Below are 21,740 nucleotides of genomic sequence, written 5' to 3' on the forward strand. Positions count from 1 at the left end.
ACAATTACTGTAGAAAGTTTTTTTTTTTTTTAACTTTGAAAGTCCCAGGCAGCATGTGAAAGAAGCAGTTTGACCATGAACGTGAAGCACTGTTGTCAGCCGCCTGCCCAGGTGCTACTTCTGGGTTTCCCGCTAGAACACCACAAAGGGCAGGAGGAGATGTGCAAAAACAGGGCACCTTGGACAGGTAAACTTCCTCACACGCTGAAGTCTGGGGGATCTTGAATATAAAAAGCCTCTCCTGAGAGCTTGTCTCCTGCAGTCACTGAGGAGTGATGACAATAAAAGGCCGAATTGCAGTGTGCCCATCAGCAGTTTGCTCTCTGTGGGGCACACGATGACAAAATCTCCAGAAGCGAATCACTGGTCTGACCTCAGTAACCTCAGGATTGAAGCTTTGCACTTGGGCAGGCTTTCTCAGAGGGGTCTGCTCTTCCCAAAGAGAGCTGATATTTTTAGAAGAAAAAATAATCAGTGAATTGAAGGCATTGGATCTTAAACTGAGTAGTAAATACCTGTCTACATACTTTGCAGTCTACTTGCTGCATCAGGGACTGCTAGAATCAGAAACAGAAATAGGCCTTCAAGAACAGGTGTGTTCCCACTGGGATGAAATACCCAGTGTAACCAAATTCCCCAAGAGGATAGCTTAATTGGCAAGTTTCTTCTTTTGAGCACATTAAAGTTTATTTGCTCAGTGAAGGCTGAGCTTAAATCAGTATGTGTATGTTATTAACGAGAACCTGAGGTAATTACATGTTTGGTCAAAAGCAGTCTCTTTGAGCTCAGCGTAACCCAATTTGTGATTTACAAAGCACAGGATGCTGGCCTGAACCAAAGTGAGTCATATATAACATACGCTGTGCTTCTGTGACGCAACAACCAATTAGAAAAGCCACCTACGCCTTTCCCAGTTAATTTCGCTTTTGAAGTTTTAAAAACATTTCATTTTAAAAGATACTAACGTAATTCTTATAAAAGTGAAATTTCTACAGTGTAATCAGCCATTTAGCTAGATTTGCCTTTATTCTAACAGCAAAGTAGAAGTTGTAAATTGAAAAAGGTATATGGATCACATTAATTCAGTCCATTTTTTTTGAAGAGGTGTAAGCTTGTATATTATGGGCTAATGAGAAACCTGAGAACACCAGCACTTTTGTGGGGCTTGGCTGCATAGGTATTGGATCCCAGGACTGTGTTTTTGGAAGCATTTTAGGGATGGATTTCCTGATCAGAACAGTAGTGATTGCATAAAAACGACAGACCAGATATAAAGTGAAACCAACAAAATGGTCTTAGTACCTAGAGTGTGCAAGAATTTTAAAGAATACATAAAAATATGCGTTAGTTTTCCAGATATCCTTAAAATGCTAAAGTGCTGCCCTTCAAAATATTATTTAAAATAAGCTCGTGAGCCATCGCTTTCCATGAGAATCATTACAAGATAAAGTAGTGGTACACACCACTTAAAATTGTGGGAAAGTGTGTACTCTGTAAGAAAGGTGAGTGATTAACTGTTTCTTTAAAGTTGTTTAAATGTATAAACACTGCTAAAAGAATTAAAGTAGTTGTATTTTGGGATCTGATTAATTTTGAAGCATTTTTTCTTTCTACCCTATGGTGTAACTTAGTGCTGTCTTTTTACAGGTGATTTGAAGATACTACAACTAGAAACCGGAACTAGAAAACCCAGAGAATTCAAGATATGTTATTTTTAACATGGCAGTCAATTGAACTACACTTAAAAGTTGATTACAGTTATTGAATCCCAGGACTATAGTTGATTTCAGGTAAACTTTCTTCTACTTTTAAACATGTTTAATGAAGAACCTCTTGCTGGTGTTTAAATTTTTTTAATATTTATTCATTTTTGAGAGAGAGAGAGAGAGTGAACAGGGGAGAAGCAGAGAGAGAGGTAGAGTCAGAAGCAGGCTCCAGGCTCTGAGCTGTCAGCACAGAGCCTGGCTGGTGTTAAATGTGAACCTGACTCACTTTTGGGGGAGGGGAGGGGGATAAAATGTTCCCTAAATATAACTACTGTTTTTTTGTTAACTATTTAGATTTGGAAATCTTCCCTCTTTCAAGTAAACACCAATAGTGTGATCTTGGAATTTTTAGCAATAGTCTATTTGCAGAGTCCAGAATTTGTAAATTCACCAACTGAATTTATCTGTAACCCTCACATCAGGATGGGCAGTGCTTTTTGCAAGTCCTTTGTGGACACGTACAGTGCAGTGAAAATTTTGAGGCATGTGACACACTTTTTCCAATTGAGGTTTAGTAAGAGGACACTCTGCCTTCTTGTTTCAGCTCTCAAAGTGTCAACAGTGTATCCTTCTCCACTATGTATTTTCCAAAATTTTCCAGTGTATTTTCCACTATGTATTCTTTTCCAAAATTTTGTACCTTGGTGATTTTACAGTTTAAAATGGCCCCCAAGCATAGTGTTGTCTCCTGTTCTCAGCACATGAAAGCTGATGTGCCTTATAGAGAAAGTACATGTTAGGTAAGCTTTGTTCAGGCATGAGTTAATAGTGCTGTTGGCCAGTGTCGTTCAACGTTACCAGAGAATCAGTAGGTCCTGGAGCCCTTCCAACAGTCGTCCAAACTTTGCCATTCCCAGAAGTATCTCAATAATACTTTTGGAAGTATTTGGAAGTACTTTTGGAAGTAATTCCCAAACCTAATAACGTAAAACAGTGATGCCCGCTTATAGGTATGGAAATCAAGGCTGTTACTATCATTTTGGATGTCTTAAAGGCATTCGTCTAGTACACTGGCTTGGGTTCTTAATTCCTTTAAGCAAATACATTTATAAATACCTTACTTTCATAAGATTACATAAGACATAAAATTTCTTATAAATCTAGGAGTACTGTTTTTTTGCTGGTATTATAAGGTTGAAACTCCCTCTTTAAACCAGTAGGCTCGGTTTCCTTTAACTTTCGCTGAGGGTTAAATTGGAAGGTGAATTCCTGTTGAATAGATTACTTCCCTATAAAGAGCAGGCTTTGGAAGTACCTCAGTAAATGAGGAATTTTTCATGCTTTCTTCAAGTAAAAAAAACACATAATACAGTTCATAAAAAACTTTAATGTAAGGCACTGTTGTCCAAAGTTAAATGAGGGATAACAGCCCACATGACGCCAGCCACCTTGTCCTCCTACGTCTCAAACAGGTCATCTGCCCTAGCACAGGCAGCAGGGTACAGACTGTACATGACAGTTCCTCAGTGGTGATGTTATCTCCCAAAACATGGACTAATATTTTTCCTTTAAACAAGAAAATAACTATCTTAGACTAAGAACTGAAGAACTAATGAACAGCTCAAGAGGAAAAAAACAGAACACTACACCAGCTATTATAGTCTCAAAAAAGGTTTCTAAGAGTTTCCATGTTTCTAAGAGGTCCAAGGAATGCATGTATTCTGTTGTCTATTAAGTCCCCATGACAAGAAAGGATAAAGCTAGAAGCATTTCCTTGGTTCAAACTGTGCTTCAGGAGGCGGTAAGGGCTATACGCATAAATGAGTTCAAGGACCAAACTTCTGTTTGCCCCTTGATTCAAAAACACTTAACTGATTTCACCTCAAAGGCAGTATGACAAATTCTTAAGAATGTCTTCATTTACTCTCATTAAATACTAAAATATCAGAACCTTAAGAAAACTGGGATTCTTGATTTATCAGTAGCCTGTAAGTTGTGTTTTAAACAAAAACAGGCACCTTGGTTCTACAGTGCTAAAGACTGCATCTACTTTTTTGCAGGAACTTTTTTTGGATAACTGCTAATCCTAATCATCAGCAAAGACACCAAAATAGACACATTTTTCTAAGTTCTTACCAAAAATCCATTTCAAGGAAAAAGTCATCCAGGAAGGGAAAATTTTGCTTTAAGTAGATAAAGTAGTGTTTATATGCATTAGGCCAAGCAATCCACTCAGGGTTCTAACAGTTTAAAAATTAAGTCACAATACAGCTGAATAATGAATGTGGTGGTTCTGATGAGGTATTACTTTGACATTTTGGTCTCGGAAGGTGTTTCTCCAGTGTCCAAGGTCTTCAACAATCGGAAAAGGCCAGCGGCTTCTCGTATCCTGCTGAATTCAATACAGAATGCCTGCACTTCTATAAACAAGTCCTGCACGTTAATTATTTTGTTACGGATCAAGGACTGGAGAAAGACACACACAAGACGCACCAAACGATTCTGAAAAAGAGAAAGCAAATTTAGTGTACCCGTTTTCTTGGCAGGTATTTATAAAATTTACAAAAATCTCTGCTACTTACCTGCATATATTTATCCTTAATTTGTTCACAAGTAGAGATGCAATTTGATATGTAAAGGTGAATAAATTCAGGAGGTAGATCAACAGCTGTAGTGAGTCTGTTTCAGAAAGTTAAAAAGTTAGGGCTGTTACAAAACACTGTTACCCATAAAATATAAAATTCCTCTTTGGTCATTTAGTCAAAATTTCTGACAGATGATCAGTTACCTACTTTTAAACATACTTATGCAAATAAGCCTGAGTCACCCACTTTGTTAGTCAATGGCACTTCATTTTTTAAGTCTATACTTAGCATTACATTACACATGAAAATTACTCATAATTTTGAACACCACATTTCTGTGTTCTTGGTTGAATCCTAATTTGTAGTTAATGGTCTTCAAGCTCTAGTAAGTAACGTTAACTAAACCTCAATTACATGTAAGTGCTGTGCAAGGTGGTAGGTCCAAGAAGGTATAATTTTTAATAAGTATAATTAAGGGCTAAAATGAGGGGTTTGCAAAAAGCAGTGTAAATGAAAAAACAGGAAAAGCCTTAAAGGTCAAGTGGCCTAAAACTGAAACCTCGAAGTATTTCTTGTAACCTAGCAAGTGATGTGAGAAAAAGCTGGGATCTGGGATTAGTGTGCCACATTCAGGAACATGGTGGTAGAGATCCGGATGGAATGTGACAGAAGGCATTGGTGGCACATTAGTGTCTCCAAGAGGAAAAGCTGGTATTTTCCGAAAGATTCTGTGGAATATTTTAAGGAAAACAAAAGATGGGAATTCCATGTTCAAATAAAGGTATGCTATGCTAGCTATACAGTATGAATTTCCAAAAGGAATTCTAAACTTCTTTGACTACAGAACCTTTCCCCATAAAGCACCAAGGAACCAGTGCTCTGAGAAAAGTGCTGTGGTCACTTGAGGTTGGGGGGGAGGGGGGTGGCGGGGGGGGGGGGGGGGGGGGGGGGGGGGGGGGGGGGGGGGGGGGTGGCACAAGGAACAGACCTCATCCTTGAAATTATTCTCTAGAAAGAATACTACTGATAAAAAGATGTGGTTATTCTTGGACTAAATACCAAATAGCTGGTGAAAACAGTGCTACAAGAACATAGTGAAGGGGAAAAAGCTGGCACTGAGAGGGCAGTCAGTCCAAGGATGGGAGCAGAAGCAGCCCCAGAAGGAAGTGAGTCTGCACTGGAGGGAAAAGCCTGAACAGGAGAATGCAGACACACAGTAGTGTATTTTCAACAAACAGCTGACCAGTTTTGCCAATGACAGAAAATAAAGTTGAAAGCCTCATGCCTGCCTCCTCTCTCTCCCACCCCAGAAAGAACACTCCTGTACACATACTTGTGATTACTTAGTTCTTACTGGCTGATAAGCTTAAAAGGGCAGCCTTCAGTACAATTTCAAGAAGGTTAAAAAAAAAAAACAACTAAAAATTTGTTGCTAGTTTTTGCCTTCTGGCCATTTAATCAGGATCTAGATTCACACCGCCCCCGCCACCCACCCACACCTGATCAAGTATAAAAACTTACCGATTTACAACTTCCATTGAATGCAAAGACATGTCCATGTTGACCAGAACCGAAAAATACTCCGTGATCTGGCTTGACTGCATTAACTTCAGCAGCATTTCTATAGCAACTAGAGGGTTGTTTTCCACTAAGTCTGGAAGTTTGGCTGGAGTGAGGCCAATATGATAAACGAGTTTGGGGTCTTTTTCCAATTCACCCAGGAGCTAAATACAACCAAATTTTTAAAAAGAGAGAGGTTCTTAAGTCAAATATTCTCTTTCCTGCCTACAAAACCAAACTATAAAATAATCTACATTGAACCAACTTGGTAAATTTCTTCCCTCAAACCCATCATAATCTTGTATTAATTTTTAAATTTACATTTAAGCTGTGAAGATATTAAAATGCAGACACCTTCAAGACTAAAAAATGCTAGTGATCCCTTTCCAGGGCATTAAATCAGCCTCAGTATGGTCTGGTTGGATAGAATGCTGTGTGGACTGTAACAGTATCCTCCTTAACAGCTTTGTAGGCTTTTCCTATCCTCTGTTATAACCAAAAATTATCTTAGTTGCCAACCAGTTCTCCAGAAAAGCACAGACCACAAAGAACTGAGAACAGGGGAAAGAGTGCAGCCCAGGCAGAGAGCAGACACTCAAGGAGAGAAGCATGACGGGAGGAGATCGCTGCCCTGTTGTGGTGCCTCACGGCAGGACCGTACAGTTCAGGCCCTACTCACGTGATGCAATCTAAATAAATACCTTCAAAAGCAGTTCTGCCAAATAAGTGGTTTTTCTTACAAATTCTCTATGTTCATTCCCCTACCTGCCTGCATATACCACAGTGGACTGTGTTTTAGGATGGCCTAGCAAATAAAGTGAACTACGAACAGCTGTTATTTGACTCTGAAAGTAACATTTTCAGTGGTAAACTGGATTGGAAGTGTCAGTATGTCCTCACAAGTTCCACTGTTTAAGTTTGCAAAGCTGGGTAAAATTCACCAAACAGAAACCACCCACCAGGTATCCTTGCCTTTCCCCGCCCAGGGGAGTCTTACACAAAGAATAGCAGGGGCTATTCTAAATCTCAAGTCCACCACTAACCAGCTGTGTGACAGTGGCTAGCTTACCTTCCCTAGCTCTCATTTTCTTCCTCCTTAAGATGTTAATCTCACTTACTCTCAGTAGTTACTGTCCAGCAAATGTAACAACATATGCAAAATGCCAAAAATGTGAGATCCATCCTACCCCTCCTCTCCCATAGTCAAAATGGCCCCAAATAAGTGTTGATACATGTTGAGTCATCAGTCTTTTTCCACCAGAGTAAAATGACCAGAGTGGGAGGGGCAGAACAAAGCTCCAGAGATCCAAGATTTCTTGGATCCAAAACATTCTTATTGCTGGCTCCTATCGGCAGGATCATTTTATTGGTTATTTATCATGTGAAGGATTAAAATAAAACACCTACAAATGAATACATACCTGTGTTTGTTGAGGAGAAGATAAGGGGCTTTTGAAGGCTTTGGCCATTATTCGCTTGATCTCCACACCAGTGCTATTCTTGACACACATTGATTTGTCCCATTGAATCGCATGGTCAGGCTCTGTTGGATTCAGCCAAGCCAGCTCATCCTCACAAATGTGGAGTGGAGGTGGTGGACGAATAAACTCTGGCCGGAAATGGCCTGTAACGAGAGTAGGAATGTTTGCTTCGATCAGGAAGCTACCATCTATGCACATCTGTATAAAGATAACATGATAAAACTTGCAGACTTCAAAATCCAAAGCAGAGATGATATAGAAAGTCAGGGTTTTATTCAGAATGCCAACAAAATGAAACACTGATATAACATTATTATTCCAGAGCCCAAATCTACTTTTCAGGAGAGATGAAGGCATTACCATGATCTGATGATTTTTAATTCAAGCATGATCACCACTGAGAAGCAAAAGGATACAACTTCACATACTGGTGAGAGTTCTGATGGGAAAAATGAAATGCTACTTGATCTCACTCTTCCTATTCTTAGTGACCGGTATTTTTTTTTTTAAGTAGGCTTCACACCCAGTGCAGAGCCCATCGTGGGGCTTGAACTCACAACCCTGAGATCGAGTCCTGAGCTGAGATCAACAGTCAGACACTTAACCGACTGAGCCACCCAGGTGCCCCATTAATTACTATTATTTTATTCAGTAGTAGTGAATAATTACTATTATTTTATTCAGCACTACTATTTGTGGTTTTTTCTTTGCATCTTCTAATGTTGAGGTGGCAAATTATGTGTAGATAAAATGGCAGGGAACAAAAAAGTACAGGTGGCTTGACATTCCCAAATGAATCCAGAGACTTTCATAAACCCCTGAATTCACAAATCCCATATTCATTTTCATAGAACAGTAAAACAACAATAGGAAAATGCAGTGACTCTGCCTCAATTGTTGTATGAAATAAGACTGAACCCTAAATGATAAGCCCAAGAAAATAAATGCTGGCTGGGATTTTTGCTGAACAAATTTCATAACTCACTCTGGTTTCCACACAGGGCCTCAGATGGCTTATTCTGACCATGGGTCCTAGCCCCTGCCAAATTTGAGAATGGTTTGTTGAAAAGGTTTTCTGGCTAAGAATCACCAGTTTATCTTCTACTCTCTCTTCACTTACATCCAGCATTTTACATCTAGTAGGACTAGCATCTCAATCTCTTTTCAGACCACTTATAAAAAGAAAAAACTTTTAACACCTCAGGAGAAGCACTACTTATATGATAATGAAAACATTCCCATGAAGTACGTACGTTTAGCCAGACTCCGTATCTGATTTGCTTTTCACATACTTTTCTGGTGGCTTACGCAACACACAGTAAGCAAATATTAAATGAAAACCAGTATGTGCCATGGGGCTGTCAGGCACACTTGTGCTCAGCTTAGACTTCAAATACTAAACCCATTTATGTCAAAGATCTAATAATGGCATTAAAGTCATGTAAGTTTTAAACTCATGGTGACACTATAATTTGGAGAACATTTTCTTATCCCTAAGGATAAAGCATGCCTTCATCACTAAAACCACATAGAAGCCTGAATACAAAAGTTAATAAATTACAGAAGACTCATTTCAGTAAAATCAGAATTGGTATCTTCAGGAATGCTGATAAAAAAACTTGAAATGTAATTTTATTAAAGAACACAGACCATCACTACTATGTTCTACAAGACACTATGTATGGGAAGTGTCTCACTGAATTCAAGTTTAAGCAGCAACAAAGGTAACACCATGTTTTAGAAAACCAAAAGTCTCAGGATGCTGGTAAAACAAAACCAAGTACAAAAAAGTAATATACCTACTTTCAATAGGTGGCTTTGGTCCACTGACTAAAGCTTCTGTGATTTGAGAGGCAACTGAGCTGTCAAATCCAGAATTAGAAGAATCTGGGTCTGGGTCACTGAGAATACTAGGGAAGCTAGCCTTACTTTGGGTTGGCAATTCAGACTGGCGTTCTGAAAAAGGGTAAAATAAGAGACATTTTTAAATTGAGGGCAACACAAGGAAAGTGAAAAAACTAACTGGGAAAAGCTGTCTGCAACATATGAACAAAGGGCTAGATTCAGAATATAGATACATCCCCCCTCCCCCACCAATACAAATCAGCCAGGAGCTACAAAACCCACCAATAAGCCAGCAGCAGCTGCAACCACACTCTCAGCCAGTTGTGCTGGCGGGGGGGGGGGGGCAGCCACACCCGCCAGAGCATCCCCATCTGCTGCAGACCAGTCACAACAGAAGGGTACATACAGCCCATACAAGGGATATCCATAGTGCCGGACTGGTGATCAGGGGGTATTAAACTAATGGGCTCCACAGGACATTTTCTATATAAGGCCACTACTGTCAAGTCCAAGAGATGTAAGTGACATACCTAATATATAGAAACACAGAGTCAGACAAAATGAGACAGAAGAATATGTTCTGAACCTCAGAAAAGAACTAAAGGAAACCTAAGCAATCCACCTGATGAAGAGTTCAGGTAATGGTCATAGAGATGCTCACACTGGACCAGGGAGAAAAGTGAATAAGCTCAGAACTGAGCTGAAGAATACAATAACTGAAATGAAAACTAGAGAATAAATAGCAGATGCAAAAGAAAGGATCAGCGATCTGCAAGACAGGGTAATGGAACACACCAAGCACAGCAGCAAAAAGAAAAAAAAAATTAATGAGGATAGGTTAAAGGATTTCTATGACAACATCAGGTATTATAACGGGTCCCAGAAGAAGAGAAAAAGGGGCAGAAAACTTATTTGAAGAAGTCATTGTTGAAAACCTCCCTAACGTGGGGAAGGAAAGAGCCAGCCAAGTCTAAGATGCTCGGAGAACCCTACACAAGATGAGCCCAAGAAGGTGCATATCAAGACACATAATTAAAATGTCAAAAATTAAAAGATAAAAGAGAATCTTAAAAGCAGCAAGAGAAAAGCACATAGTTACAAGGAAAACCTAAAAAGGCTATCAGATGTTCTTTCAGCAGGAACTGCAGGCCAGAAGGGAGTGGCATGATATTCAAAGTGCTGGTAAAAACCCTACAATCAAGAGTACTTAACCCCAGCAACGCTAGAACTCAAAATTGAATGACAGATAGTTTCCCAGACAGACAAAAGTTAAAGTTCATCACCACTAAACTAGCCTTACAACAACTGTTAAAGGGACTTCTATAAGTGAAACAGAAAAAGCCATAATTAGAATAAAATTATGAAAAGAAAAAAAAATGCACTGGTAAAAGCAAATGCATACTAAAGGTAGTAGATCACCTACAAAGCTAGTATGAAGGTTAAAAGACGGAAGTAGTAAATCAATTATATCTATAATAATTAGATAAGGGGCACAAAATAAAAAGATGTAAAATATGAGAATATATACATGTATGTATACATACATATACATACAATACATCCGTAAAATACAGAGCCAGGGGTGAGGTGACAGAGTAAAAATATAGTGCCTTCAGAATGTTCAAACTTAACCAACCATCAGTTTACTTTAGACTGGTATATACAAAGAATATTCTATATAAAACTCATAGTAACTACCAACCAAAAACCTGTAACAGATACATAAAAAACAGGAATCCAAACATAATACTAAACAAAGGGATCAAATCACAAGGGAAGAGAGCAAGAGAAGAACAGAGAACTATAAAAACAACCAGAAAACTAACAAAATGGCAAAACATACATATCAATGAATACTTAAAGTGAACTAAATGCACATTTACTTTTAAGTCAAAAGACAGTGACTGAATGGATTAAAAAACAATACACATTTATATACTTCCTACAAGAGACATGTCCGATGTCAAACATCAGATCCAAAGACACAGACTGAAAGTGAAGGTATAGAAAAAAAAATATTCCATGCAAATGGATGGGGGGGGGGGCGGGGAGGAATACTTACACAGGACGAAGTAGACTTTCACAAATTTTTTTTAATGTTTGTTTATTTTTGAGAGACAGAGCACAAGTGTGGTGGGGGGCAAAGAGAGAGGGAGACACACAATCTGAAGCAGGCTCCAAGGCCCTGAGCTGTCAAGCACAGAGCCCATCGCAGGGCTTGGGCCCAAACTCAAGGACCACGAGATTGTGACCTGAGCTGAAGTCGGAGGCTTAACTGACTAAGCCACCCTGGTGCCCCAGGACAAACTAGACTAAAACAAAGACTGTACCAAGAGACAGAGTAGGGCATTATATAATCATAAAAGGGACAACCGAACAAGAAGATACAACAATTGTGCATATTTATGCACCCAACATAGGAGCACCCAAATATATAAAGCAAATACTAACAAACATGAAGAAATTGACAGTAATACATAATAGTAGGGAACTTTAACACCCTACTCACATCAGTGGACAGATCCTCTAAACAAAAAATCAGTAAGGAAATAGTGGCTTTGAATGACACACTGGAACAGAGGGATTTAATGGATATATCTGGAACATTCCATCCTAAAAGAGCAGAATACACATTCAAGTGCACATGGAACGTTCTCCAGAACAGATCATATATTAGCCCATAAAACAAGTCTCAACAGATTCAGAAGGATCAAGTCATACCATGCATCTTTTCTGAACACAATGCTACAAAACTAGAAATCAACCACAAGAAAAAAACTGGAAAGACCACAAATACATGGAGGTTAAATAACATGCTATTAAACAATGAATGGGCCAACCAGGAAATAAAGAAGCACATGGAAACAAATGAAAATGAAAACACAAGTTCAAAACTTTTGGGATGCAGCAAAAGCAGCCCCAAAAGGGAAGTTTATAGTAGTACAGGTCCACCTCAAGAAGAAAAATCTCAAACAACCGAACTTTACACCTTTAGGAGCCAGAAAAAGAAGAGCAAAACCTAAAAGCAGAAAGAAGGAAATAATAAAGATTACAACAAAAATAAATGATCAAGTGGAATTTATTCCTGGGTTGCAAGGACGGTTGAATATTCACAAATCAACCAGTGTGATACACATTAACAAAATGAAGGATAAAACTGATATGGTTATCTCAATAGATGCAGAAAAAACATTTGACAATATTCAACATCCATTCATGATTAAAAACTCTTAACTAAAATGGGTATACAGGGAACAAATCTCAGCATAATAAAGGCCATATATGACAAACCCACAGCTAACACCACACTCACTGGTGAAAAGATGAAAGCTTCCTCCTAAGGTCAGGAACAAGACAGGCATTTCAACTCTCACCACTTTTATTCAACACAGTACTGGAAGTCCTATCCACAGCAGTCAGACAAAAAAATAGTCTGGTAAGAAACAAGTAAAACTTTCACTATTTGCAGATAACATGATACTAACCTATAGAAAAACTGAAAAGACCCACCAAAAAACTGCTGCAACTGATAAACTCACTAAAATCACAGGATACAAAATCAACGTGCAGAAAATCTGTTGCATTCTAATTTTTTTTGTTAACATTTATTCATTTCTGAGAGACAGAGCACAAGGCGGGGAAGAGCAGAGAGAGAAGGAGACACAGAATCCGAAGCAGGCGCCAGGCTCCAAGCTGTCAGCACAGAGCCCGACACAGATGTCAAACTCACGCACCGTGAGATCATGACCTGAGCGGAAGTCGGACGCCCAACCGAGGCACTCAGGTGCCCCTTCATTTCTATACATTAGTAACAAAGTAGTAGAAAGAGAAATCAAGAAAACGATCCCATTTACAACTGCACCAAAAACAGTAAGATAACTAGGAATAAATCTAACCAAAGAGGTAAAGACCTGCACTCTGAAAACTATAAAGCACTAATGAAAGAAAGTGAAGATGACACAAAGAAATGGAAAGACATGCCAGGCTCATGGCTGTGAAGAACAAATATTATTAAAACGTCCATACTACCCAATCTACAGATTCAATGCAATCCCTATTAAAATGGCAATAGCATTTTTCACAGAACTAGAACAAATAATCCTAAAATTCGTATGGAACTACAAAAGACCCCCAAATAGCCAACGCAATCTTTTGAAAGAAGAACAAGGCTGGAAGTATCATGTGCTTGGATTTCAAACTAACTGCAAGCTACAGTAATCAAAATAGTATAGTACTGGGACAAAAACAGACACACAGATCAATGAACAGAATGCCCAGAAATAAGCCCATGCTTATATGGCCAATTAATCTACAAGAAAGGAGGCAAGAATATGATTGGGGTAAAAGACAGTTTCTTCAATAAATAGTGCTGAGAAAACTGGACAGCTAATGCAAAGAATGAAACTAGACCACTTTCTTACACCATACACAAAAATAAACTCAAAATGGATAAGAGACCTAAATATAAAACTTGAAACCATAAAACTTCTAAAATAAAATATAGGCAATAAACTCTTGGACATTGGCCTTAGCAACTTATTTATAGATAGGTCTCTCCAGGCAAGGGGAAAAAAAACAAAACAAAACAAACTGAGGCTACATCAAAATAAGAGCTTTTATACAGCAAAGGAAACCATAAATAAAAAAGCAACCTAATAAATGGGAGAAGCTATCTGCAAATGATGTATCTGATAAAGGGTTGATATCCAAAATAAATAAAGTACTACAACACCAAGGGGAAAAAAAAAAAAAAACAAAAAACAGATAATCAGACTTTAAAATGGGCAGAGTACCAGAACATTTTTCCAAAGAAGATACACAGGTGACCAACAGACACATGAAAAGATGTTCAACATCACTGATCATCAGAGAAATGCAAATCAAAACCACAGTATGACCTCGCACCAGTCAGAATAGCTAGTATCAAAAAGACAAATAGCAAATGTTGGTGAGGATGTGGAGAAAAGGAAATCCTTGTGCACTGTGAGAATGTAAACTGGTGCAGCATGTCTGGAATACAGTATGGAGGTTCCTCAAAAACTAAAAACAGAAGTACCATAGGACTCAGTAATTCCACTTCTGGATATTTACCCAGAGAAAACAGAAACACTATTTCAAAAAGACATAGGCACGCTTATGTTAATTGCAGCGTTTTTTTTAATAGCAGGATATGGAAGCAACTTAAGTGTCCATCAAAAGATGAATGGATAAAGATGTGGTATATATATACACAATGGAGAATTGTGAAAAGGAATATTAAAAAAGAATGAAATCCTGCCATTTGTGACATGGATGGACCTAGAAGTTATTCTGCTGAATGAAATAAGTCAGACACACAAAGACAAATACCATATGATTTTGCTTCTGTGTGTAATCTAAAAATATGAAACAAATTAAAAAAAAAAAAACAGAAACAGACTCCTAAAGATAGAAAACTGGTGGTTGCCAGAGGGGAGGGAAGGAGGAGGATGGGCAAAATAGGTGAAGGGGATAAAGAGGTACTAACTTCCAGTTTTAAATAAATCATGGAATGAAAAGTACAGCATAGGTTATACTGTCAATAATGCAATAACTTTGTATGGTAACAGATGGTAACTACCCCTAACATGATGACCACTGAATAAATGTGCAGAACTGTTAAATCGCAATGTTGTACACCTGAAACTAATGTAATATTGTAGGTCAACTATACTTTAATGTCTTAAAAAAAAGTCAAATCAGTGTTTTAAAAAAGAAATAATGGGCTGACTTCAACAAGCATTTTATTTCAAAAGGCTTGGATGGTCAATAAACATCTGAAAATATGTTCAATTCCATTGGGGACAGGGGGTGGGGAAATCAGTCAAAACACAAGATCCCCTCCAGATTAGCAAAAATTAACATCTGAAATTATCAGATGTAGATAATGTCACGTAACTTGCACACTGGTAATGGGAATGAAACATGGCACAGCAAAATCTGGAAAATAATCTGCCATTAGCTAGTAAAGTTTTACATGTGCTTATCTTTCCTGCTAGAAGAAACACTTTCATATGTACACTAGGAGAATGTACCAGAATGTTCATGGCAACATTACGTCCATCAATAGTAAAATGGATAAAGAAACCACTACCATTATGTCATCAACATGGATTCATCTTACAACCTACACCCAAAAGAACACTGTATGATTCCACATGCACATCAAGTTTAAGAACATCCAAAGTTAACCTACAGGCATGCACAGTTTGGAGGGCTATAAAGTAAATCATGAATGATTATCACAAAAAGTCAGGTTAGTGATGGGGAAGAAAGGGAGCAGCGAGTAGGAGAAACACATAGGGAGCCACAAGATCCTGAAACGATTCCATTTCTGAACTTAGATAATGGTTGCTCCAAGGTCACTTTATAATTCCTTAAAATGTACATGCTGGTTTTATGAAATTACGTATTTCAGATTTTGTAATTTTGAAAACACAGAGCTAAATTCCTAATTCCTTAAAGAGCTACCAGTGTTAATAAAAGACCATCGATCCAATGGAAAAATGGCCAGACATGAAAGATGCTTGAGATCTGTAACCACATGTTCAACTCATTCATTTAAGGAAAATGCTAATTAAAATTATCCTGAGATGCCATTTTCTCAACTCAGATTACTAAAGCACAAAAAATTAACATACTCTTGACCAAAATGCAAGGAAAATGTTTAAACTGGAACACTGTGTGGTAAACTAGTAAGTGCACGTTGTCAGGAATTTTTAATAAAACCTCTAAAATGAATACTGACATTGTTAACAGGGTAAAAATGCCCCTTATAGTTACTTCTGTCTGCTTGTTTATTTAAAGTTTAAAAAAGTTTAAAAGTTTAAAAGTTTAAAAGTTTAAAGTTTAAAAAAAAAATGCAAAGGCATCCTCCATAAACACACCTCTGGTCCATGAATCCTACCACAAGACCTATGAATTGAGGGTCTCTGCAAAGTTCATCTGTGTAGCCAGCTCCAGAGAAGACAGGTGCATCACTTTGTTTTTGTTTTTTGGTACTTGTAAAAATGAATGGATTAGGACATCTTCAATCTGGGTAGGGGACAGCAAGCAGCAAGCTTAGCCACTGTGCCCAATTTTCTCAAGACTAAAGTGTTATTTTCTGGGCTTGATATACTTTAAAACTTTCTCACAAACTAACTCAAGTCATCCTAAGTTGCAAGGGAAATCAGATTCTCACTCTATTAAATACAAAACTAGAACCCTCAGAATATCTATCCCTTCTGAAGGTAAGGTGACTGAAATTGCCTATCACCTCTGTACCCAGCTTTCATATTATCTTTTCAAAATTGTATTTTATTTCTGTGAATAGATTGTATCCAGCACTACTGACCAATAGGTACTTCTGTGTACGTTCAATCTTAAAAGCCTTAAAAAGATTTCTCTTGATTTCAGAAAATAACCACTGTTATATTGTTGATACCCAGGAGTTAAAAAGTGAGGTTCAGAGGTTCAGAATGCTCCAAGGAAAAAGGAGTTTATTGAACAATGTTACCTTATGTAAGAAACCAAATGTCACAGATGCATTAAATCTAAGAAGGATGGGAAACTGTCAAAATTAATACTGCAGCTCACTCAATCACAAGATCAAGGGTTCAAAAATTTGCCTATATGTTAGAATTTCCCTAATGAATCACTCTCAAGTGGTTAAGACCCATTCATCCATATTTTTGCTGAGAGCAGTTAAACAAAAGGCACCTCTTCTTACCTTCCCTACTCAGAGATGCTCTGACCATCCAGATCAAGAAAGTCCCCCTATTTTCTATTACAACATGGTTTTGCTTCAAGAGAACCCATTCATTCGTTTACACATGTAACACAGAAGGTGCCAAAACAATCTTGAAACAGAAGGAAGGACACAGCAGAGGTTTCATATGTCCTGATTTCAAAACTTCCTACAAAGCAAGTGTAATCAGAAGTATAGTAGAATCCAGACAGGCAAAGCAATTATAGAATAGAGAGCCCAGAAATAAACCCTTCCATATACCGTCAAATGATTCTCAACAAGGGTGCCAAGACAAATTGTTTGGACTATTCAGGGTCCCATGGGATTTCATATGAATTTTATGGTGGGTTTTTCTCTATCTGCAAAACACATCGTTGGGATTTTAAGAGAAATTGCACTGAATCTGTAGATCATTTTGACAGCAGGAAAAAATTTTTAAACAGACTAAATTTTATCCAGCATTCTTCTTAAATTGGAAACAATCAATTCAGGTGAAAACTCAGAGTGAACTTCTGTGCCATATTAACAAGGATCCAGTACTGAAGCTGTTTTTCACAGAAGTTATTAAGCTTTTAGCACAGTTACAAAGACCTTCATTTTAACTGGAGAAGCTCATAAAAAAAAAAAAGGCAGCCTTGTGCTACCACACAAGAATACCCAAACCACTGATTCCTCCTTACCAGCCAAGGCTAACTGAAGCCCACTAATGTCCACAGACTGGCCCATATTTCCAACATCCATCAATGCGATCTGTCGAGGTGTTTTTTTGAAGAGTTCCCTTGGGGGTGCCAGCATCAGCTGGGAAAGAAAAAACTTTTCTGGTGGAGTTATAGGAGGTAAAAATCCTGTAAACAGAAATGTATAACAATTTCTCCAATGGTTATTTTTTAAAATTAACTTGACTCTGGTAAAATTAGCATTTGCTACTTGCTATTTCCATTCACTCATTTTTAAAAACAAAATTAAGTTTCAGTGAACCAAATATATACATTTATGAATATGTAATTAAATATGTCATTTGAAATTCTATTTGTGGCAATATCAATGAAACTTGAGGTTTTTTTACCTGTATTTCCAACATGCAAAGGCTAAAGCTTACACGTGCAAGCAAAAACAAAAAAGCTACAGTGCTCAGAAATGCTCTTCTTGGAGCGCCTGGGTGGCTCAGTCAGGTTTTGATCTCATGGTTTGTGGGATAGAGCCCCAGCGCAGAACCCTCTTGGGATTCTCTCTCTCCCTCTGCCTGTCCCCTGCTTGTGCTCTAGTAAGTTTTTAAAGTTTATTTATTTTTTGAGAAAGAGACAGAACGTGAGCAGGGAAAGGACACACAGAGAGCGAGGAAGACACAGAATCCCAAGCAGGCTCTAGGTGCCCAGCTGTCAGCACAGAGCCCAACTCAGGGCTCAAACTAACGAACCGTGAGCTCATGACCGGAGTCAAAGTTAGACACAACCAAATGAGCCACCCAGGTGCCCCTCAAAATAAATAAGGTTAAAAAAAAAATGTTTTTTCTTCTGCTGCTGCAACTGTACAGGTTGAAGAGACAAGGAAACATCATTAGCAGGGCAAATACACTTCTCACACCTGCTTCAAAAAACAGTGAAGCTACAAAATTCCCACCGTGCCAAATGCTGTCCCCTTTTGTTCCATATCCAGTGGTTCACCAAGCCTCATCCATTCCCCAGGGGCACTGTCCCCAGACTCTGCTCCCTCCTCTCTGACCCCTCCTCTCCTCTCCTGCCTGAACTACAGGTCAGCCTTCCTAATTTCCCCAGCTCCCAGTTTTGACTCCTGCCCACCCATCACCCAGTTCACACTCCCACTTACCACCTACTCATATTTTTATGTACACATATGCTCACAAAACTTAACCTGTTTACACAGGATTAAACCCAAACTTCTGCACCATTTTAAGTCCCTTCATAATCTAATCCTGACCCACTTGCCAAATATCATCTCTCTCCTCCAACCCACATATCCTACATTCCAGTTGCACAAAATCTTCCAGGTTTTAGGAGTCCTGATTTCAAAACATCCAATATATCCAGCTCTCTAAGAGTACCTGACAGGGCCACACCCTTCCCTCACACCCCACCCCCCCACACACCCCTTACTCCACCTCTAATCACCATCCAGCAAAAACATCACTCCCTCTGAGGACGTCTCCAGCCACACAAGTAGTTGTTCCTCTCTGCTACCAAGCATTTTATATGTGACATCTAATACAACTCTTACTACACTGGTTATGACTACATTTATGTCTCCCCAACCAGACTGCAAGCTTGAGTGAAGAGAAGTCATCTTACTTACCTAGCTCTGAATCTGAATAATCTGAAAAACTTTACAAAAATATATCTATTAGATGTTCACCCTAGACATACAATATAAGTCTTGGTGTTGATATAGCTTCCATTGTCCATTTAAGCACCATCCCTGCTTTAATAAAAGTAATGCAGTCTATGGTCTACATCTAGGTTTACACTCACTACATCTGAGAATGATGTAAGTGATCCTTCCTATGCCTAACCTGGCCTTCAGAATTCAAAGGGCTCTCTGAATAAACCCCACAATGTCCCCATTCCCTGCTAAGGGACTCTTAGGATGGTAGGTTTTGACAACCCATAATATGTTCCATTGCTTTCTGGGCATTCTGGAACTCCCTGAAAGCCTAGTTCAGAACTAGTACCCTAAAAGGGCATCTTATCCAACACAAAGTTTGTCCCTCTTACATAAGAGCACTGCAGGAAACCAACTAGAGGATGTTTTAGATCCAAAGGGGGTGCCACGCATGAACACCAAGTGGCCTGCAACGTAGAAACCCTCCTTGCCATGAAAAACTTCATGGTATTACTTCAAAATCCACTGCCTTCACTTGTAACTCCCTGTATAGTGGCCTCTACCCACACCGTGTTTTGCTCATTTTCTCACAGGTTGAGTACTTTAAGATCAAACTGTTTCCCACCTCTAATTACCTGCTTCCCCCAGTACAATGGTCTCTGTCTTAGTCTGCCAAGTACCCTTATCACTAATCACCATCCCCTCTGTGCCCTTCTGCTTTCCTGGCTGAGTCTTCTCCCAAAGTCACGTCTCAAAAGGTATCTCTTTGAGTTAAAAAGAAAAGGCAGCCTTGAATGTAACCCACAGATCTGATCTCACCAATGCTGCACCAATATACATTTTACATAACGTCCAGTAGTCATGCGTTTCCTAACTTAGGCCGTAAATTTGAGACTACCTTTTATCTTCTGCTCCCATCACATTATCCCAGGACACGCAACAAACCAACGAAGGTGGCTGCAAAGTCCTTAAACGCCGTTTAAGGTCTATTTCCGCCCAACAACTTCGAGTTCTGAACGAGTTCTATTTACTTGACTGAGACTTAAACCAGGAGCGGGGTGTCATTAGTTACAACGTCACACATCTCAAACGGGCTTAACAAGAATGAAGCGCGACTGAGTTGCTAAAACTCTCAAGCCCCACTCAGCTGCATGGTTTCATGGCCTGTACAGTTGAGAGGAATAATCTGCGGTGCCCTGAATCTGTAATTAAGCTACCAATTCTCCATATTTGGGGGGGGGGGGTGGGGGGTGGAGGACAGACAATTTCAAAAGGAGACAATGTCACTTGCGGATGAACTCGCACAAGGATAGGTGGAAAGTTCCCAGTCTAACCACAGCGCACATCTGGCTTCGGAAGGGACGGGCTGCCCCGGCGTACCTGAGAGGGGCGGCCTATCGGGCTCCTGGCCGCCGCGAGCGGGCGGCGCGGGGTTGAGCAGGTGGGCGAAGCTGGCGGCGAAAGGGTTGGCGGCGAGAGGCTCGGTGCGATACATCTCCCAGAGCAGGTAGAGCGCGGTGAGGCGTTGTGCCGCGCTGGGCAGTAGGTCCGGCTGCTGTAGCAGCATGACCAGCACCGAGCCCAAGCGGAAGTGGTCGGCCTTGCTGAAGTAGTGGTGGAAGGCAGTGGACAGGCCCTCGAAGGTGCTGCCGCCTCCCGCCTCCTCCGAGATGATACTCAGCAGGCTCGAGAGCTCCTTCGGGGTCAGGCTCATCCTGCCCGCGGGCCCCCCCGGGCCTCCACTGCCCGGCCCGGGGCCGCCTGCTCCGCCTCTGCCGCCGCCGGAGCCTCCCGGGCCGCTCCTGGACGCCGACCCCGCCGCTTCCCGGGCACCCCTCTGCTCCGCGGCGGTGAGAAGTCGGCCAGACGCCGCGCTCACCCCGCCGCCGGGCATCAACCTCGACCGCCTGCCCTGCTTCCCGGCCGGAGCGGCCCTGGCGCCGGCTCGCCCCGTCCCCACGGCCGTAAAGCGCGCTGTTACACGACAGCGTCGCAAACAAAACACGTCGGAGAAGCCAGACAGCGGCAGAGCGGTGGGGCAGCGCCGAGCGAAAGCGAGGCCCGCTGGAGCGAGGCCAGGGAGAGGATCCGGAGACGCTGGGTGGGAAGGGTGAGAGGCCGGAAGCGGGGGCGGGGCCTGCGGGAGGGGCGGGCCAGCGGGGTTCTGGCCTCTAGCGGCGGTGGGACCACCCGGCGCTGGGGGCGAGATCTGCACTTCCGCGATCCCAAGCGGACCTCCTAGGAGCTCCCGGGGCAGTGCGTGGCACCCAACGGTTCCGACGACCGTGGGCCACGTTATCGTGTGGAAAAATGCGTCTTAGATTCAAAATGGTTTTCTTAATATAACATACGCGATTGTTCATGATTTTAAACTGTTTAAGTGCAAGTAACTGAACAAGGACATTTCTCATAACCAAAGTTAATTTCGTCTCACATTTTTTTTTGCACAAATGGAATCTTACTGCACTTGAGTTTTTGT

General features: G+C 40.3%; 1 protein-coding gene and 1 non-coding gene across 3 annotated transcripts; one reads left to right on the forward strand and one right to left on the reverse strand.

The window, feature by feature from the left end:
- Positions 1-264: 264 nt before the first annotated feature.
- On the forward strand, positions 265-379 carry LOC122467432. Its single transcript, XR_006292961.1, has one exon. It is a non-coding gene; the product is annotated as a small nucleolar RNA SNORD89 (small nucleolar RNA).
- Positions 380-3,073: 2,694 nt separating this feature from the next.
- Positions 3,074-21,247, reverse strand: CNOT11 (CCR4-NOT transcription complex subunit 11). Of its 2 annotated transcripts, XM_043603133.1 has the most exons (7): positions 20,642-21,242; positions 17,605-17,769; positions 9,136-9,288; positions 7,273-7,475; positions 5,813-6,015; positions 4,289-4,385; positions 3,074-4,208 (listed from the first exon to the last, which is right to left on the reverse strand). In XM_043603133.1, the coding sequence occupies exons 1-7, from the start codon at positions 21,153-21,155 to the stop codon at positions 4,011-4,013; spliced, it is 1,533 nt and encodes a 510-aa protein (XP_043459068.1). In that variant the 5' UTR covers positions 21,156-21,242; the 3' UTR covers positions 3,074-4,010. The 2 variants fall into 2 exon arrangements, with proteins under 2 accessions (XP_043459068.1, XP_043459069.1); XM_043603134.1 differs by lacking the exon at positions 9,136-9,288 and having other exon boundaries at positions 20,642-21,247.
- Between the last annotated feature and the right edge of the window lie 493 nt (positions 21,248-21,740).

This window comes from Prionailurus bengalensis, chromosome A3 (genome assembly GCF_016509475.1).
Source record: "Prionailurus bengalensis isolate Pbe53 chromosome A3, Fcat_Pben_1.1_paternal_pri, whole genome shotgun sequence".
Lineage (NCBI taxonomy): Eukaryota > Metazoa > Chordata > Mammalia > Carnivora > Felidae > Prionailurus > Prionailurus bengalensis.